The sequence below is a fragment of the Schistocerca gregaria genome, chromosome 3 (assembly GCF_023897955.1).
Source record: "Schistocerca gregaria isolate iqSchGreg1 chromosome 3, iqSchGreg1.2, whole genome shotgun sequence".
In the NCBI taxonomy this organism is placed as follows: Eukaryota; Metazoa; Arthropoda; class Insecta; order Orthoptera; family Acrididae; genus Schistocerca; species Schistocerca gregaria.
This window is the reverse complement of record NC_064922.1, coordinates 218,796,675-218,815,363: the sequence shown is the minus strand read 5'-3', so window position 1 is coordinate 218,815,363 and position 18,689 is coordinate 218,796,675. Positions and strand designations below refer to the sequence as shown.

The following is an 18,689-nucleotide window of genomic DNA, read 5'->3' as shown; positions in this document are numbered from 1 at the left end:
TGATATTCACGGTACACTCGTGAGACGGTCGTACGGGAAAATCTCCACATCATCGCTACCTCGGAGATGCTGTGTCCCATCGCTCATGCGCCGACTACAACACCACGTTAAAATTCATTTAAATCTCGATAACGTGCCATTATAGCAACAGTAATCGATCTAACAACTGCGCCAGATACTTGGTATCTTATTTAGGTATTGCCGTATTCTGGCTGTTTACAAATCTCTGTATCTGAATACGCGTGCCTATGTCAGTTTCTTTGGCGCTTCAGTGTAGAATCACCACGTTGTCACTTGAGTCTCTGCGGGGACATTCGGATTATACCAACGTAGAAAGGAGTTCGAAAATAAAGAGTTTGCAAAAATAAGCTAGGACTAGTGCTTTGCCGGCACGTTAGAAATACGAGAGTAACTTAATTATTATCCGCAATTCAGTTTATTATTTTATTTTGTAGGTACGTCATATATAAAGTGGGGTTTTATGTTAGTAGTGAAGGCCTACCTTTCTGCATATAACGACGGAGCTTCGCATAAGAGCTGCGCTTGGTGATGTATACCCCGCAATAGTTTACTCTGGCTAATTCTTTCCAATTTCAGTACTTTTCCTGAATTCTTATGTAAATAGTTCCAAACCCAACACTAAAAACGATTATCTGCCTCTATCTCTCACTTCAAGCGCTCTCGGATGCGGCTGAACAACCATCTAAGTAAATAAATTTATATATATATCGTCTTGTGAGTCACATTTCCTTTTCTATCTCTATCTCTCTCTATGTCTGTGTGTGTGTGTGTGTTTGTATGTGAATGCCTTATTTATGTGGATGCCTATGTGTAAACGGAAAATACGGACGTATTAAGAGGGTGAAAGGTGTAAAACTTGTACCGCGAATATTGCGGAAATTGAAAGTGGTGCTGGGGCTTGGCTTTGAAAAAAAATGTTAAAAAATGTGTGAAATCTTGTGGGACTTAACTGCTAAGGTCATCAGTCCCTAAGCTTACACAATACTTGACCTAAATTATCCGAAGGACAAACACACAAACCAATGGCCGAGAGAGGACTCGAACCTCCACCGGGGCCAGCCTCACAGTCCATGACTGCAGCGCCTAAGACCGCTCGGCTAATCCCGTGCGGCTGGCATTCAAATAATTGATTTGCATTCAGGGGTTCGTATTCTTAGCGAATCAACTGGTTGCAACACTACTTAGGAAGTGTATTTTTTGTGCAAACAAGCGATTTTCAAATGCAACCATGTATATTAACATTAACGAAAACTAGGGCAAAATTGAATAGCAGTGAGGTCTGTTGCAGGATTCTAGTGCGATTCGTTTACTAGGTATCATATTTTGGAAAGCTCCCACACATTCACCTATACAATATCTGAGTTGGGACTCACTAAAGCCAACAGAACTGCATACGAGCATACGGTAGTTTTGAGAATTCTGACCAGCAACGATACAATTGAATATCACAAGTTATGTTCAAAATGACCACGGGCAGCGTAAAGACATTCTTCCAGTGTAATAAAGAACGACTGCTGCACACGTGCTACCGTTGCAGCGGAGACATCCTACGATGCAGGGATGCAGTACGTCGCTCCATATCATCGAGTGTAGTTGGTATGTCGGAATAAACAGCGTCTTTCATCTCTCCGCACAGAAAATGCATAAAGGGGTCCAATCCTGAGATCCAAGGTTCATATCCTTGCGTCCAATTGAACGATTTGGAAGCTGTTCGTGAAGATATGCTGTAGTTCTTCATGCACTTTGAGCTGAACAGCCATCATGTTGGTACTACACCCTTGTTCTAGTCTGCAGAGGAACGTCCTCTAGCATCCGTGGAATATGCTCTGTTATGATACTTGCTCAATGCTCGGTCTATGAAAAACAGCCCTATGAGCTGATGGTTCACTACCCCACACCACACGTTTACACACCATGGATGCTGACGTTCCACTTGACGAAGACAACGAAGATTATCAACATACCAGTAGTGCATGTTTCGACGGTTTAGCTGGCCATGACTGGAAAATGTGGCTTCATCACTAAACATGATATATGATGCATCCTTAGTATCTTCTCTTAATGCCGAGGTACAGAAGTTAACATGATTCTCCTAATCACTTCCATGCAGCTCTTGATGGACAGATATGTTAGAAACGGAACGTATGCCAGTGTAAAATGTGTACAACACTTGCATGACTCATTCCACTTCTACGTGCGATTGTGCGGGATCTAACATGCGGATCAGCTGCAACGGAAGAGAGAACTTTAATTTCCCCCATCTTCTGGTGTCATTTGTTTTCTTGTGGTACGTTGTTCAGGTGTTCCACTACCGCCTTCAAGTACGTGGCCAAGAAGTTGAAAAATAATTGCCGAGGTGATCCTACGATCTTGCCGGATACACCATGCAAACTGCAGTCTTCTTACATTCTCCATACGCTATGAGTACATCGGCTTTTTCTGCAATGGTAAATCACAACATCAACTCACGACCTACTAGACTGTCACACACTAACTGACTAGCAAGTCGCAATGCACTCAAAGAACACACAAGCATTCTGTAAGCAAACATAAATACATTGTACCTAGCAACCACGCAAAAGAAAGAGTCGGTGTAGAAAATTTTCAAAATACATAATCTCGCAAAACAACTCTGACTAGACGTTCCTACTTACTATACTTTTAGTTTAGTTTCGTTTATTTTTGCACAAAAAATACACTTTTTATGCATTATCTAAGTACTATTACAGTCTGATTTCTGGCTAAGAATACGAGCCTCTGACTACCAATCCATTCTGTTAAAACCGGATAGGAACTGCACTTTCCATTTCAGCAATATTTGTGATGGGCGTTCTAGATGATTCACCCTGTGTATGTATAAAACTTTTCCGAAAGCTAATCTAAATTGATTTTAATAATTAACCTCCATTCTAATAATGTCTAACATCAGACTGACATATATGCACTTTCGACACACTACCGAGTCTGTGACGACAGTACAGGAAAACAGATCACGAAATGTATTCCATACATGGTGTTTAATTAGAAAAATAAAATTATTGGCGACGTCGGAAAAGCTTTCTCACTCATCAGGTTTGATTCATGCGGCCCGCTACGCGTTCTACTCAGGTGCCAAACTTTTCGTCCCAGAGTGTTAATCGTAACACACTTCCTCAATTATTTGGTGGATGTATTCCAATCTCTGCCATCCTCTACTATTACTGCCCTCTACATCTCATTCTACTATCACCAGTACTCTTCGATGTCTCAAATGATGTGCTGTCATTCCGCCCCTTCATTTTCTCAGTCTTTTTCCATATATTCCTTTCCCCGTCAGTTCTGCGGAAAAGCTCCTCATTCCTTATCTTACTAGTAGCTGTCTCTTGGACGGGAATGCCCTCTTTGCAATGGTAGTAAGATTCTTATGTCCTCCTTTCTCCGTCAATCATGGGCTATTTATCTGCATAGGTCGCAGAATTTTTTAACATTATCTACTTCGCGAACCCCAATTTTGATGTTTCTCGCGATTCTCATTTCTGACACTTCGCATTCCTTTCCTCCTTCGCTTTATTCTCAGTCTATATTCTGTATTATTAGACTGCTCAGTCCATTCAGCAGGTTCTGTAATTCTTCTTCGCTCTCACTGAGTATAGCAATGTCATCAGAAAATCAGAGCACGTCGTTCTTGGCCTTATATCCTTATTTTTACCTCTTGGTTCATGTATAGTCTTAGACAAAACAAGTGATCGCCGCCCGGCCCGCATAGAGAACATGGCCGACTCGTTCATTTAAGGTAGCCAATAAATTCGTTCGCACCTCAGGTTTCTAAGTCCACCAATACACAGGATCTGGCAACATTGTGGAACACGGAATGGTCTGGAGGAGGCGTCCTCTCTTCGAGACGATGACAGCTTTAGCTGCTCTTGGACTTGTGGTACGCATCGCGCAATGTGGCCACGAAATTGCGAGATCCAATCCAGTCGATTCCTTTTTTTTTCCGAAAACGCACGTCGCTTGTCTGCGAAAGTAGTCAGTCCGACGGAGCTCATAAATATTCTCCTTCACTTTGTAACCCACGTGTAACACCAGAAGTATCCGCGATAATCTCACCACACAGGTCACGGCTGTGTCCAGACCCATTTACGCTCGGGAGTCTCATCGCTCTACAGCAGTCCCCGACAGCCGACTACCTGCCTCACGCCACTCGCCATCTTCGGTAGGCATCGTACGACTTGGTGATCGCAGTGCTGCTATTTTCTTTATAAATAGCCATTTGCTAGTATGACTTTCTTTCATGTTGCAGTTAGACACGGGATTTTGCATGCTCGAAGCTTATGAACTTTGTTCAAGAGTTGTAACATAGATTCTCACGTGGAATATGCAACATATTGTCAGCTCTGGGTATAATAGACGTTTAAAGGCAGCATGGCATCTCGGAACAGTTTCACTGTGTGTAGAGCGAGTAGTTGTCGGCGAAACACGTCACCATAGGATTTAATTGTTTCAACAATCTTCGTTAGTTCAGTCGTGGTTCATTTTATACGTAGGAAGCTGGTTGGCATCATTGCAGTTCGATAGCTATTTGCTCATTTTCTGTCACAAACAGTCAATAGTTCCATTCTTGCAAAGCTGCCGTGTCAAGCTGAAATTGGAAAGGTTGACCTGAAAGCTGAGGGAGATAGGTCAGTGTTGAAATCGGTACACAGATTATTTCAGCTGCTGGATCCACAGATTTCTCCTCTAAGCAATGAGGACAAGTGAAAAGCAAACGATAAAAATGTGAAAAGGGAATACAGTGTTTATTATTTTCAAAGTAATCGTCACAACTGTAAACGCATTTATCTCACAGTGGTACAAAACGTTTAGTGACTTTGTGGATAAATTATTGCGGTTGCCTACGGAACCACGATTGAACGCAGGAGTGCACCTCGCCGTTCGAAGCATATTGACTGCCACCTTCTTCACGGCTCTAAGCACACGGAAATGGCATGGGGAGAGGTTGGAACAGTGCGAAAGTTGTGTAAGGGCTTCCCAGAGAAACTACTTCAGCATAGTCGAAACAAACTTGGTAACATTTGAGTCCTCGATTACCACATTTTTGGAGCTCTGAGGAAAGATATTCGTGACCGCAGATGGAATTCCACCGACGAAGAGGTGCATGCGTGTGTGCAGTCGTGGTTCACAGGCAACTGCAAACATTTTTCTGTGAAGTCACTGCCCATGTCTGATACCGTTTTCTGAACAACGGTTAGAGGTGCCAAGTTGAAACATACGGAAAATACTACGGTCTTGATGGTGTAAAACATTTAAGCCTCTATGTCAAAGTCATGAAAAGGTACAACAATGTATGTCCCATACTTTGATACTCGCGATGTCTCTCATCAAATCCTGTAGATGAACATCCTATACAGGTTTCGCCCTGGTGATCTAGCGGTAAAACGTTTGTTTGGAAAGAGTCAAGTCATGCAATGGATTCTCGAGCGGATCGTCGACTTATTGGTATTCCTTTAATATAACCTTTATATCTCAACGGTATGAGCAGACACCAGAAACATTACCTTCTTAGGATTCCACTGTAAACTACAAATCCCTTTCCTCTACTAGGTAACAGGGTTAGCTCAGGGACACGCAAGTCGCCGCTGTGGGTATCCAGTAGAGGGACTAAACCAGGGCACTAAGCCACGTGAAATTGTTGTTATTCTTATTATTAGTAAACAGAGCTAAGATTGTCGGAAACCTCAGAGCGCGACACTTACTGGTATGTCCGTTTTCTTATTTGAAATTCACCCTGTTGAATTCCTAGCATCTTTGCCATTCATATATCATGCTGCTTAAGAAAAGGTCACAACACATTTACCTACGCAATTACATGAGAAGAAATACGGCTGAAGAACGTAAAAATAAAAGGTATTATTTTGGCCTTTACATATCCAGTGGCCAATATTTATGAGTAGACGATAAGTACAGAAATCGGTACAGAATCAGAAGTGGAAAACAACGCTTCCCATAGAAAAATCGGCATCCTACGGTGTTGCAGTTTATCCTGCTGGTTGTGGGAATAGGAATATCAGGATGGGGCAGGATAAGGTACGACGGACCTATAATCAGTTAATCTCGGTTGCACAACTAATACACTCCTGGAAATGGAAAAAAGAACACATTGACACCGGTGTGTCAGACATACCATACTTGCTCCGGACACTGCGAGAGGGCTGTACAAGCGATGATCACACGCACGGCACAGCGGACACACCAGGAACCGCGGTGTTGGCCGTCGAATGGCGCTAGCTGCGCAGCATTTGTTCACCGCCGCCGTCAGTGTCAGCCAGTTTGCCGTGGCATACGGAGCTCCATCGCAGTCTTTAACACTGGTAGCATGCCGCGACAGCGTGGACGTGAACCGTATGTGCAGCTGACGGACTTTGGGCGAGGGCGTATAGTGGGCATGCCGGAAGCCGGGTGGACGTACCGCCGAATTGCTCAACACGTGGAGCGTGAGGTCTCCACAGTACATCGATGTTGTCGCCAGTGGTCGGCGGAAGGTACACGTGCCCGTAGACCTGGGACCGGACCGAAGCGACGTACGGATGAACGCCAAGACCGTAGGATCCTACGCAGTGCCGTAGGGGACCGCACCGCCACTTCCCAGCAAATTAGGGACACTGTTGCTCCTGGGGTATCGGCGAGGACCATTCGCAACCGTCTCCATGAAGCTGGGCTACTGTCCCGCACACCGTTAGGCCGTCTTCCGCTCACGCCCCATCATCGTGCAGCCCGCCTCCAGTGGTGTCGCGACAGGCGTGAATGGATTGACGAATGGAGACGTGTCGTCTTCAGCGATGAGAGTCGCTTCTGCCTTGGTGCCAATGATGGTCGTATGCGGGTTTGGCGCCGTGCAGGTGAGCGCCACAATCAGGACTGCATACGACCGAGACACACAGGGCCAACACCCAGAATCATGGTGTGGGGAGCGATCTCCTACTCTGGCCGTACACCTCTGGTGATCGTCGAGGGGACTCTGAATAGTGCACGGTACATCCAAACCGTCATCGAAGCCATCGTTCTACCATTCCTAGACCGGCAAGGGAACTTGCTGTTCCAACAGGACAATGCACGTCCTCATGTATACCATGCCACCCAACGTGCTCTAGTAGGTGTAAGTCAACTACCCTGGCCAGCAAGATCTCCGGATCTGTCCCCCATTGAGCCTGTTTGGGACTGGATGAAGCTTCGTCTCACGCGGTCTGCACGTCCAGCACGAACGCTGGTCCAACTGAGGAGCCAGGTGGAAGTGGCATGGCAAGCCGTTCCACAGGACTACATCCAGCATCTCTACGACCGTCTCCATGGGAGAATAGAAGCCTGCATAGCTGCGAAAGGTGGATATACACTGTACTAGTGCCGACATTGTGCATGCTCTGTTGCCTGTGTCTATTTGCCTGTGGTTCTGTCAGTGTGATCATGTGATGTATCTGACCCCAGGAATGTGTCAATAAAGTTTCCCCTTCCAGGGACGATGAATTCACGGTGTTATTATTTCAATTTCCATGAGTTTACGTAAACTTTACTTAAAGAAATTAAAATTTTAAAACAATCTCTTAAAATACACAACTGACTATGTGACGACCGAACGCCTTATCAATGAATTCTACAATTTTAGGGCCAAAGGCCACCAACAATAACCTCAAACAACAAACAGCTGAAGGCCTGAATTAAAAGACAAAAGAACTATTCCAAATATCTCATATTAAGATAATACCTCTTTTTGAAGCAAACTGTAACACTGCTGAAGGCCTTACTATAAAGGAAGTGAAACTATTACTCGGCTGAGAACCACAAACAATTTCAAGTAAGAAACGGCTGAAGGCCTGAATTAGAAGTCAGGAAAACAATTCCAAAAGCCCCCTTTAAAATAAATTCCTTGCTTTTAAAATAAGTTTGCAAAAAAACTTACTGTAGCACTGCTGAAGGCCTTATCACGAAAGAAGTGAAATTTTTGTTCGGCTGTAGGTCACACTAACAATAATTTGAATATTACAAATATCCTAAAAACAAACATCACAATCTAAGGAATCAGGACAAGCGGTTCTCAGCAAGTGTTTCAAGAGTCGGCCTGGGAAGGTAACTCAAACATTAGGTAGGGTGAGAGAGGCAGTCAAGAGTTGTACTTACGTAACCGGATGGCAACTCAAACTAGGGGCAGCTTAAGCACGATGGAATATTTTAAAGGAAGGCCTTCGAGACAGACAGCAATACGTCTTCAGAAAACACCCAAGGCCAAAGGAAACACTAGACCCAAGGCAGAGCTCCCACACACACACACACACACACACACACACACACACAAATGCTGAGTGTAATACAAGAGGCTGTCGAACTACATGCTGTGTCAAACAGCATTTACACAATGAGGAAAGGTACAAGGCCGGAAAAGTACCCTAAACTCCATGGCAGATATCTGGGGCGTTTGCGGCCACAAGGCAGAAAATACCGATCGTTGCACTTCAGTAATAAAAATAATACTAAATTCAATGATGAATAACAAATGAAGAAAGATGGCTCCAATATTTCGCCATCTCGAAATACTTCACTCGTTGCCGCTAGGCGCCCGCATCTCGTGGTCGTGCGGTAGCGTTCTCGCTTCCCGCGCCCGAGTTCGCGGGTTCGATTCCTGTCGGGGTCTGGGATTTTCTCTGCCTCGTGATGGCTGGGTATTGTGTGTTGTCCCTAGGTTAGTTAGGTTGAAGTAGTTCTAAGTTCTAGGGGGCTGATGACCGTAGATGTTAAGTCCCATAGTGCTTCAGAGGCATTTGAACCATTTCTTGCCTCTAGGCTCCCACAAACCAAAAGCGAGATCTCAGAATAGTCGTGGTTGCATTAGCAGTTAACTCTTCACCTAACTGAAAGGTCCAGGGTTCGGTGTGCAACGAAGTCGTCGCTCTCGCAGCCACCCCTCCTCGATCCGGCAGTGCCAGCACGCCGCCAGCGGCCCCGGCATGCCCTGGCGCTGCTCGCTGCTACCCCCCAAACCAACCAAAGTCAGTTCGCAACCATTCCCCCCACACAACGCGCCTGGAAATACTATTCCTCGCTCTAAAGATAGTACCACAGCCTACTCCTATCGATAAGCGTTGGCGCTGCCACTCATGGACAGGCAAGCCAGCAACTTAGTGACGCCAGTATATCGAATAATAAACAAGATGCCAAGACTACAATGACAAGATGCCTAGCAATAAACTGCATTATCCGGCCGCTATGGCCGAGCGGTTCTAGGCGCTTCAGTCTGGAACCTCGCGGCTGCTACGGTGGCAGGTTAGAATCCTGTGTCGAGCATGTATGTGTGTGATGTGTTTTGGTTAGTTAGCTTTAAGTAGTTTTAAGTCTAGGGGACTGATGGCCTCAGATGTTAAGTTCCATAGTGCTCAGAGCCATTTGACCAAATAAACGGCGTGAACACCAGCCGCGCACGACTCAAGCTGTTAGTGATTTTATTTCTATCATCACGAAATCAAGTAAACAGCACGCGTCGGGTAGCCGAAATAATTCGTGAATATTGATGTGGGTGGACAAGTAAGTAAATGTGTCGAAGAGCTTGTAAACTATGTACAGGAAATCAAAATTCACTTTGAGTATGGAGAATCAGTCTATCCGACACAACTAGCAAATAGTGCTTTGTGCACGTCGGTGTTGGAATGGTTCTATCACGCATACCTAAGTCATGGACTCGTTTCAAAAACAGGACATTTTTTTCACAAGCACATCACCTGCTCAATTGGTAACGCTGGTTGAACGACATACGTGAGCCGTGGCGTCACTAAGTTAGCAGACAGTTCTGTCTGGCGGCACTAGCTCAAGGCTAGTATCGACTATTCCTCTTGCCAATATGTAGGAGGAAAAGTTGTTATATGTGGGGAGTGTACTTAGAAGCTCATTGCTAGCCGGTATACAGGGTGTTACACGGTATACAGGGTATTACAAAAAGGTACGGCCAAACTTTCAGGAAACATTCCTCACACACAGAGAAAGAAAATATGTTATGTGGACATGTGTCCGGAAACGCTTACTTTCCATGTTAGACCTCATTTTATTACTTCTCTTCAAATCACATTAATCATGGAATGGAAACACACAGCAACAGGACGTACCAGAGTGACTTCAAACACTTTGTTACAGGAAATGTTCAAAATGTCCTCCGTTAGCGAGGATATATGCATCCACCCTCCGTCGCATGGAATCCCTGATGCGCTGATGCAGCCCTGGAGAATTGCGTATTGTATCACAGCCGTCCACAATACGAGCACGAATAGTCTCTTCATTTGGTACCGGGGTTGAGTAGGTAAGAGCTTTCAAATGGTTGAGGTCAGGAGAGCTTGGTGACCATGGAATTGGTACGCCTCTACCAATCCATCGATCACAGAATCTGTTTTTGAGAAGCGTACAAAAACTTCGACTGGAATGTGGAGGAGCTCCATCGTGCATGAACCACATGTTTTGTCATAATTGTAAAAGCAGATGTTCTAGCAGCACAGGTAGAATATCCCGTACGAAATCACGATAACGTGCTCCATTGCCCGTAGGTGGAAGAACATGGTGCGCAATCAAGACATCACCAACAATGCCTGCTCAAATACTCATAGTAAATCTGTGATGGTGATGTGACTGCACAATTGCGTGCGAATTCTCGTTAGACCACACATGTTGATTGTGAAAATTTACAATTTGATCACGTGGGAATGAAGCCTCATCTGTAAAGTGAACATTTGCACTGAAATGAGGATTGACACATTGTTGGATAAACCATTCGCAAAAGTGTACTCGTGGAGGCCAATCAGCTGCCGATAGTACCTACACACGCTGTACATGGTACGGAAACAACTGGCTCTCCCGTAGCACTCTCCATAGAGTGACGTGGTCAACGTTACCTTGTACAGTTTCTCTGACGCTGACCTTAGGGTTATCGTCAACTGCACGAAGAATTGCCTCATCCATTGCAGGTGTCCTATTCCTTTTAGGTCTTCCCCAGTCGCGAGTCATAGGCTAGAATGTTCCGTGCTCCCTAAGACGCCGATCAATTGCTTCGAACGTCTTCCTGTCGGGACACCTTCGTCCTGGAAATCTGTCTCGATACAAACGTACCGCGCCACAGCTATTGCCCCGTTCTAATCCATACATCAAATGGGCATCTGCCAACTCCGCATTTGCAAACATTGCACTGACGGCAAAACCACGTTCGTGATGAACACTAACCTGATGATACTACGTAATGATGTGTTTCATTATAGTACTTTAGAGCAATGAGTCGCATGTCAACACAAGTACCTAAGTCAACATTACCTTCCTTCAGTTGGGCCAACTGGCGGTGAATCGAGGAAGTACAGTACATACTGACGAAACTAAAATGAGCTTTAACATGGAAATTAAGCGTTTCCGGACACATGTCCACGTAACATCTTCTCTTTATTTGTGTGTGAGGAAGGTTTCCTGAAAGTGTGGCCGTACCTTTTTGTAACACCCTGTATATACGGGTTCGCTTGCCCGAGTGAGGAGGCACCAAGTTTGGAGATTGTCGGCAGCGTCTTGACGAGAGTTGGTCACTAGGTCCGAGCGACCGAAGCCACGACCTACGCAGGGAAGGTCTGTGGAGAGTCAATATACCGGTGTACTTCACCGGGGTCAGCATCGACTACAAGCAGCAGGCCGACATCACGTCAGGTGGTCGGCAACACTTGCGTCGGACGACCACTTGTGGCCTGGCTGTCCCCTTCTACGTGGCTGTCATCGGCACCACTCAGTAACAGCCGCGACGAACCGTGGACCCGTCGAGCTGCCTGATGATAAAGGAGAGTAACATTCTGTGGTGATTGGTGTCATTGTCTACCCGACCTCCTCAATATTTTCCGGTTTGTACTCGACCCTCAGAGCTTTACTCAGTCGGCTCTTTCGTAGTAAATGTAGATCGTAGTATTATACTAAGACACTAGTTGTCGTTTGAAAATTTCTTATGATATTTCGACTATATTGCCCTTCCTTTCTAGTTTGCATTCGACCATTGATGTTCTAATGAAACAAGCTCCTGGTCGGAAATACAAAAAATCACATGTGTGTGAAATCTTATGAGACTTAACTGCTTAGGTCATAAGTCCCTAAGCATAACATTACTTAACCTAAATTATCCTAAGGACAAACACACATACACCCATGCCCAAGGGAGGACTCGAACCTCAACCGGGGACAGCCGCACAGTCTATGACTGCAGCGCCCAAGACAGCTCGGCTAATCCCCTGCGGCGGTCGGAAATACATTCGGAACAATTGTACTAAGGTACAGGTAGACTTTAAACAACAAGGGTTGATGGTTGGATTTAGATGTTAACCAGTTCATTTCCTTGGTTGTAATTGTATTTGAGATAATCTGTTGTACTGAGCCGTGCGTTTCTGTCTTTGAAAGACCGGTTTACTGTTGGTGTATTTTTAACTGGATCTTGCAGTTCCGCCAAGTGTAGTCAGTGCTCATACGTAATGTTTTAAAACGTTCCTACAGAGCGGCGTTCATAACTGAGAAGCAGTTTAGCTTTTGACATATTAACAGCTAACTGCCACCAGAGCTTTAGTCAGAATAAGAGTGTCAAAAGGAACGGTTTGGTATCCAATCGCACCTTGGTTGCTGATTCAAAAGAAAAGGTTCTTCGCTTTAAAGCAAACCTTATCATTGTGATAATTGTTTCCTAGTATGTTTAACCTTTAAGCATATGTGCTCAGCTTAACTCCGAACCTTTCGACATACAGTTTCCAATAATAATAAAAAATTCGTCATCTATTTCAGTAACTGAAACACTCTTGTCATCAATATTACTAACATTTAATAAGACATATTGTGTCCAGCGCGGTAGTAAACACCGCTGTTTCACCCGATAGCGGGAGGGCTTCAGGTCCTGGTCCTTGTAATTATAGTCGTGTAATCCTTGTTTCGATTTCTTTTGTAAACGCTCATTAATTTCACAAATTTGTTAATTTGTAAGGAAAACAAATTCATGATTATTTATTGTAAAATACATAGGTTGTGTGAAAATAAAGTTCCATTGGTGGGTCCTCCCTTCCACGCTTTCCTTATTACCAGTAAATATCACGTCTCAATAGGGTTGCACAGTAGTTCCACATCCTCGCTGAACATTATGTCCATTCGCCTGTAGGACAGTCGATGTATGCGCGGTCGTGACAGAGGCTGAAGTCACAGCAGTCTGAGACTCTGTCACCAGTAACCATCCTTACATGAGAATTAATTTTTAATTAAGAGTCAATTGTCATGTAAGCTCGCATACTTCTTACTGTGAACATGAAATGTTGAAAATATTGGACCGGGATCCGAATTAAGATACCCTATTTCATTGAGTTTAGTCCCACACTAAGATGACAGAGGTACATAATTTCATTAAGATACGAAAGTCCTGAAGATCTCCACGAAAGGCGTCTGTCTGGGTGTGAAACCTGGCCGGGCACGAGAGTTATCATTATGACATTCGAAGGTGTAGCACGTGCACACCGAACTACCGGTGACAGAAATTAGACGACTATCCATGCTTTTCAACAGTAAAGATTGGTGCCGAATTCGACTCCCTGTCATACATAACTTTCCGTCACATAATTTAGTCGTAGGTTTGCTTCTGTATGTGTGAAACTGTCGTTATTTAACTGTATCTCATAACTGCTATTCCGTATGTGTTTGCTTCAGCTAACATCAGTGGAGTGGCCATCACGATAATGGCGGCGATAGCTCAGTTTTTCACGATGGGCACAAACAGCATGGCCAACCTGCAAAGTGTGGAGGTGCACCCCACGTGTCGGCGGCAGATCGGCGCATGCGTCGAGTGGACAGCGGCCGGGGTCATCATGTCTGCCACGCCATACGTGGCCCTCATGGTATGCTGAATGAAGCAACAGTAATACTCACGCTTATTTTCTCAATGACTTCTTCATAACTAACCACTAATACACGGCAATTATATCACAGCAAAGTAAAAGAAGCAAAGCAAAGTGAACAGAAGGGAAAGAGAAGATTAAACAAAGAAGGAAAACTATAGAGCTACATGCTCCTATTGGACCAATAGAAGAGTACCTTGTACAATATCTACATGTCCGAAGATACTACAGTAGACATGATAACTGTTATGTACCGCTCTCTCATAATTATCTCGGGTGTACTGGTACTGTGTCATACATGTAGCATCTGCTTATGTGACGCTTCCCACTTCTTGCTATATTTATTGTGTGAATGCAGCTGTGGATACACGCATTCCCATTAGCTCGCCAAAGGTAACAACCAGTCGACGTGACCAGTACTTGGATGGGTGACGGTCTGGGTGTGCCACGTGCGGTTGATAATGTTCCCTTTGTCCTCAAGGAGGAGTGGGAAGGAGGAGTGGTGTTGTGAGACCTCTGACCGCCAATGTTAGCTCAAATTTGCTGGATTAAATTCCAAACCCCTTTGCAGTATTTTCATCAGGTTAGAGCATGCAACACTGTTTATGATGACTCAGGTGGGGATAACATGCACGGCAGGCTATTCGAGAGATACATTGATGTGACGAAAGTCATAGGATACATCCTAATTTATTATCTGGCCTCCGTTTGTCCTTCGTAGTGATGCGAACTTAATGAGGCATGGAGTCAACAATTAGTTGGTAGACGCCTGCAGGAACAATAAGTCATGCCGTCTATTTTGTTGTTGTTGTTGTTGTTGTGGTCGTCAGCCCTGAGACTGGTTTGATGCAGCTCTCCATGCTACTCTATCCTGTGCAAGCCTCTTCATCACCCAGTAACTACTGCAACCTACATCCTTCTGAATCTGCTTAGTGTATTAATCTCTTGGTCTCCCTCTACGATTTTTAACCTCCACGCTGCCCTCCAATACTAAATTGGCGATCCCTTGAAGCCTCAGAACATGTCCTACCAACCGATCCCTTCTTCTAGTCAAGTGTGCAAAAATTTCTCTTCTCCCCAATCCTATTCAATACCTCCTACCAATCTAATCTTCAGCATTCTTCTGTAGCACCACATTTCAGAAGCTTCTATTCTCTTCTTGCCCAAACTATTTATCATCCATGTTTCACTTCCATACATGGCTGCACTCCATACAAATACTTTCAGAATCGACTTCCTGACACTTAAGTCTATACTCCATGTTAACAAATTTCTCTTCTTCATAAACGCTTTCCTTGCCATTGCCAGTCTATATTTTGTATCCTCTCTACTCCGACCATCATCAGCTATTTTTCTCCCCAAATAGCAAATCTCATTTACTACTTTAAGTGTCTCATGTTCTAATCTAATTCCCTCAGCATCGCCCAACTTAATTCGACTACATTCCATGATCCTCGTTTTGCTTCTGTTGATGTTCATCTTATATCCTCCTTTCAAGACACTATCAATTCCGTTCAACTGCTCTTCCAAGTCCTTTGCTGTCTCTGACAGAATTACAATGTCATCGGCGTACCTCAAGTTTTTATTTCTTCTCCGTGGATTTTAATACCTACTCCGAATTTTTCTTTTGTTTCCTTCACTGCTTGCTCAATATACAGATTGAATAACATCAGGGAAAGGCTACAACCCTGTCTCATTCCCTTCCCAACCAGTGCTTCCCTTTCATGTCCCTCGACTCTTATAACTGCCACCTGATTCCTGTACAAATAGTAAATAGCCTTTCGCTACCTGTATTTTACCTCTGCCACCTTCAGTATTTGAAAGAGAGTATTCCAGTCAACATTGTGAAAAGCTTTCTCCAAGTGTACATTTACTAGGAACGTAGGTTTGGCTTTCCTTAATCTATCTTATAAGATTAGTCTTAGTGTCAGTATTGCCTCACGTGTTCCAGTATTTCTAGGGAATCCAAACTGATCTTCACCGAGGTCGGCTTTTACTGGTTTTTCCATACATGTGTAAAGAATTCGCGTTAGTATTTTGCAGCCGTGACTTATTAAACTGATAGTTCGGTAATTCTCACATCTGTCAACACCTGCTTTCTTTGGGATTGGAATTATTATATTCTTCTTGAAGTCTGAGGGTATTTAGCCTGACACATATATGTTGTTCAGCAGATGGTACAGTTTTGTCAGGACTGCCTCTCCCAAGGCTGTCAGTAGTTCTAATGGAATGTTGTCTACACCTGGGGCAGTCGTGCATTGCTGCGAAGTTGCATTCGGGTGCAGGATTTTGTGCTGGAGCTGATTGCTCGATCACGTTCCACAAATGTTCCATGGGTTTCATGGTGGCTATCTGGGTCGAAAAATCATTCGCTCAAATTCTCCAGAATGATCTTCAGACCAATGTAAATGTGGCCCATTGATGTGTGGAAACACGAGATTCGTGAATTACTGGAAATGGTCTCCACGTAGCCGAATATAACCACTTCTAGTCAACGATCGGTTCAATAGGCCCAGAGAACCAAATTGATTCTAGGTAAACACAGCCCATAGCTGCTTGCAGAATACCTGGTCTTTAACTTGTTCCGTGGGTTTGCGTCATATTCTGATACCATCAGCTCTTACCAAATGGAACTGGAACTCATTGCCCAGACCACGGTTTTACAGTCGTCTAGGTTACAACTGATATGGTCACGAGCCTAGGAGACGCGTTGCAGGACTCGCCGTGGTGTTAGTAAAGGCTCTGTCTTAGGTCGCCTGCAACCATTTTCCATTGGAACTACATTTTACGCTATCCTAACGGATATGCTCATCGCACGTTCCACCTAGATTTATCCTGTTATTACAAGCAGTGTTTCTTTACCGTTAGCGCTAAGAACTCCAAGCAACGGCGCTAGTCTCGCTCTTTAAATTATCTTGTGAAGCATACCCATGGCCTATCTTATCCGGACTGATGTTAACAAGTATAAGACAATTATCTAGTAAGAGAAAATTTACCGTACTGCAACTAAATTATGTTTACATGATAGAAATATGACTGGTGCTACTAACTTCTGTTTAACATAATCTGGGGTGTAATGAAGACAAAGAGCCCAAACTAATAGAAATATCGCTGCTGTCTTCTACTAGCTACGCTGGACAGTACAGTCGAACCATTTCCCACAATTTTTTCAAATACCGCTGACACATCTAGTAACGAAATGTAGAAAAGTTTGTAGGCAAACACAACCTTATGATTAAGGATGGCTTGATTGGTGGGATTAAAGGCACCGAATTACGAGGTCATCAGTCACTTAAACTATTGTGTGTCAAACTGGAACAGTGCTCCACATCGGAAGGGAACAAAAGACAAATTGCAATGGACTCGACTGTATCTGTAAAATAAAAACACCAAGCTATAGATGTAAGTAAATGTGATAGAGGGGTAAAAGTGCACAGGTGGGAGAGTTACCTCGCCCAGCCATCGATTGGTGGCCACTAGGACACATTGACAACTGAAGATACACGTTCTGCATCGTCAGTTGGTTCCACACCCTCCATCACCTCAAGGGAACTACACAGACAAGATAAAATATCAGGAAAGAGAGACTCGCAAGTGACCGACGAGGCAAGGAAGACCGAAACAAGATGTTGGTGGCGGGCAAGCACACTAAGCAGTCTGCAGTAGAACAGTGGGAAGAAACTATCCTGGGACAGAGTCAGGCGACCACGACTCTCAACATCCTAGCCTGCCCTAATTTCGCCACCTTAGCGCGATACCTTAAACTTTCTGACAACCTATTTGACAGATATCTCCTGAGAGTACCCGTGGTCCAGGAGTAGCGTCTTTGATTCATACTCAAAACATCATCGGTCCTGGGGTCGATCCCCACCACTGCCTAAATTTTGATAAATAATCAGAATTGGCGGCTGAAAACTTCCGGCATAAGAAGTCAGCCTCATTCTGCCAACGTCCTTGTCAAAGAGGGCGGAGGAGCGGATAGAGGTTCAGGGCACTTTCTTATCCTAGGGGTGGGAAATTGCCCCTAAAGGCGGAAGAATCAGCATTGATCAACGACGTGAGTATGCAGAAGGCAATTTAAACCACTGCATTAAAGACACGTAACGTGTATCCACGGGACATGTGGCCTGTAGTTGAAGAAGTGCCATGATGATCTCTCCATTGGCAGAAGATTACCGAATAGTCCCCCATTCGGATCTCCGTGAGGGGACTGCCAAGGGGGAGGTTACCATGAGAAAAAGATTGAATAATCAACGAAAGGATAACATTCTATGAGTCGGGGCGTGGAATGTCAGAAGCTTGAACGTGGTAGGGAAACTAGAAAATCTGAAAAAGGAAATGCAGCGGCTCAATCTAGATATAGTAGGGGTCAGTGAAGTGAAGTTGAAGGAAAACAAGGATTTCTGGTCAGATGAGTATCGGGTAATATCAACAGCAGCAGAAAATTGTATAACAGGTGTAGGATTCGTTATGAATAGGAAGGTAGGACAGATGGTCTGTTACTGTGAACAGTTCAGTGACCGGGTTGTTCTAATCAGAATCGACAGCAGACCAACACCGACAACTATAGTTCAGGTACACATGCCGACGTCGGAAGCTGAAGATGAACAGGTAGAGAAAATGTATGAGGATATTGAAAGAGTAATGCAGTATGTAAAGGGGGACGAAAATCTAATGGTCACGGGCGACTGGAATGCAGTTGTAGGGGAAGGAGTAGAAGAAAAGGTTACAGGAGAATATGGGCTTGGGACAAGGAATGAAAGAGGAGAAAGA

At 44.4% G+C, this 18,689-nt stretch overlaps 1 protein-coding gene across 1 annotated transcript in view; it reads left to right on the top strand.

Annotated features, from left to right (window-relative positions):
- Nucleotides 1-18,689, top strand: part of LOC126354354 (solute carrier family 22 member 7-like) — a 306,939-nt gene that overhangs the window by 269,260 nt on the left and 18,990 nt on the right. The window contains exon 8 of the mRNA XM_050003930.1: nt 13,729-13,916. Coding sequence (XP_049859887.1) covers nt 13,729-13,916 — 188 coding nt within the window. The remainder of the gene's footprint in view (nt 1-13,728; nt 13,917-18,689) is intronic.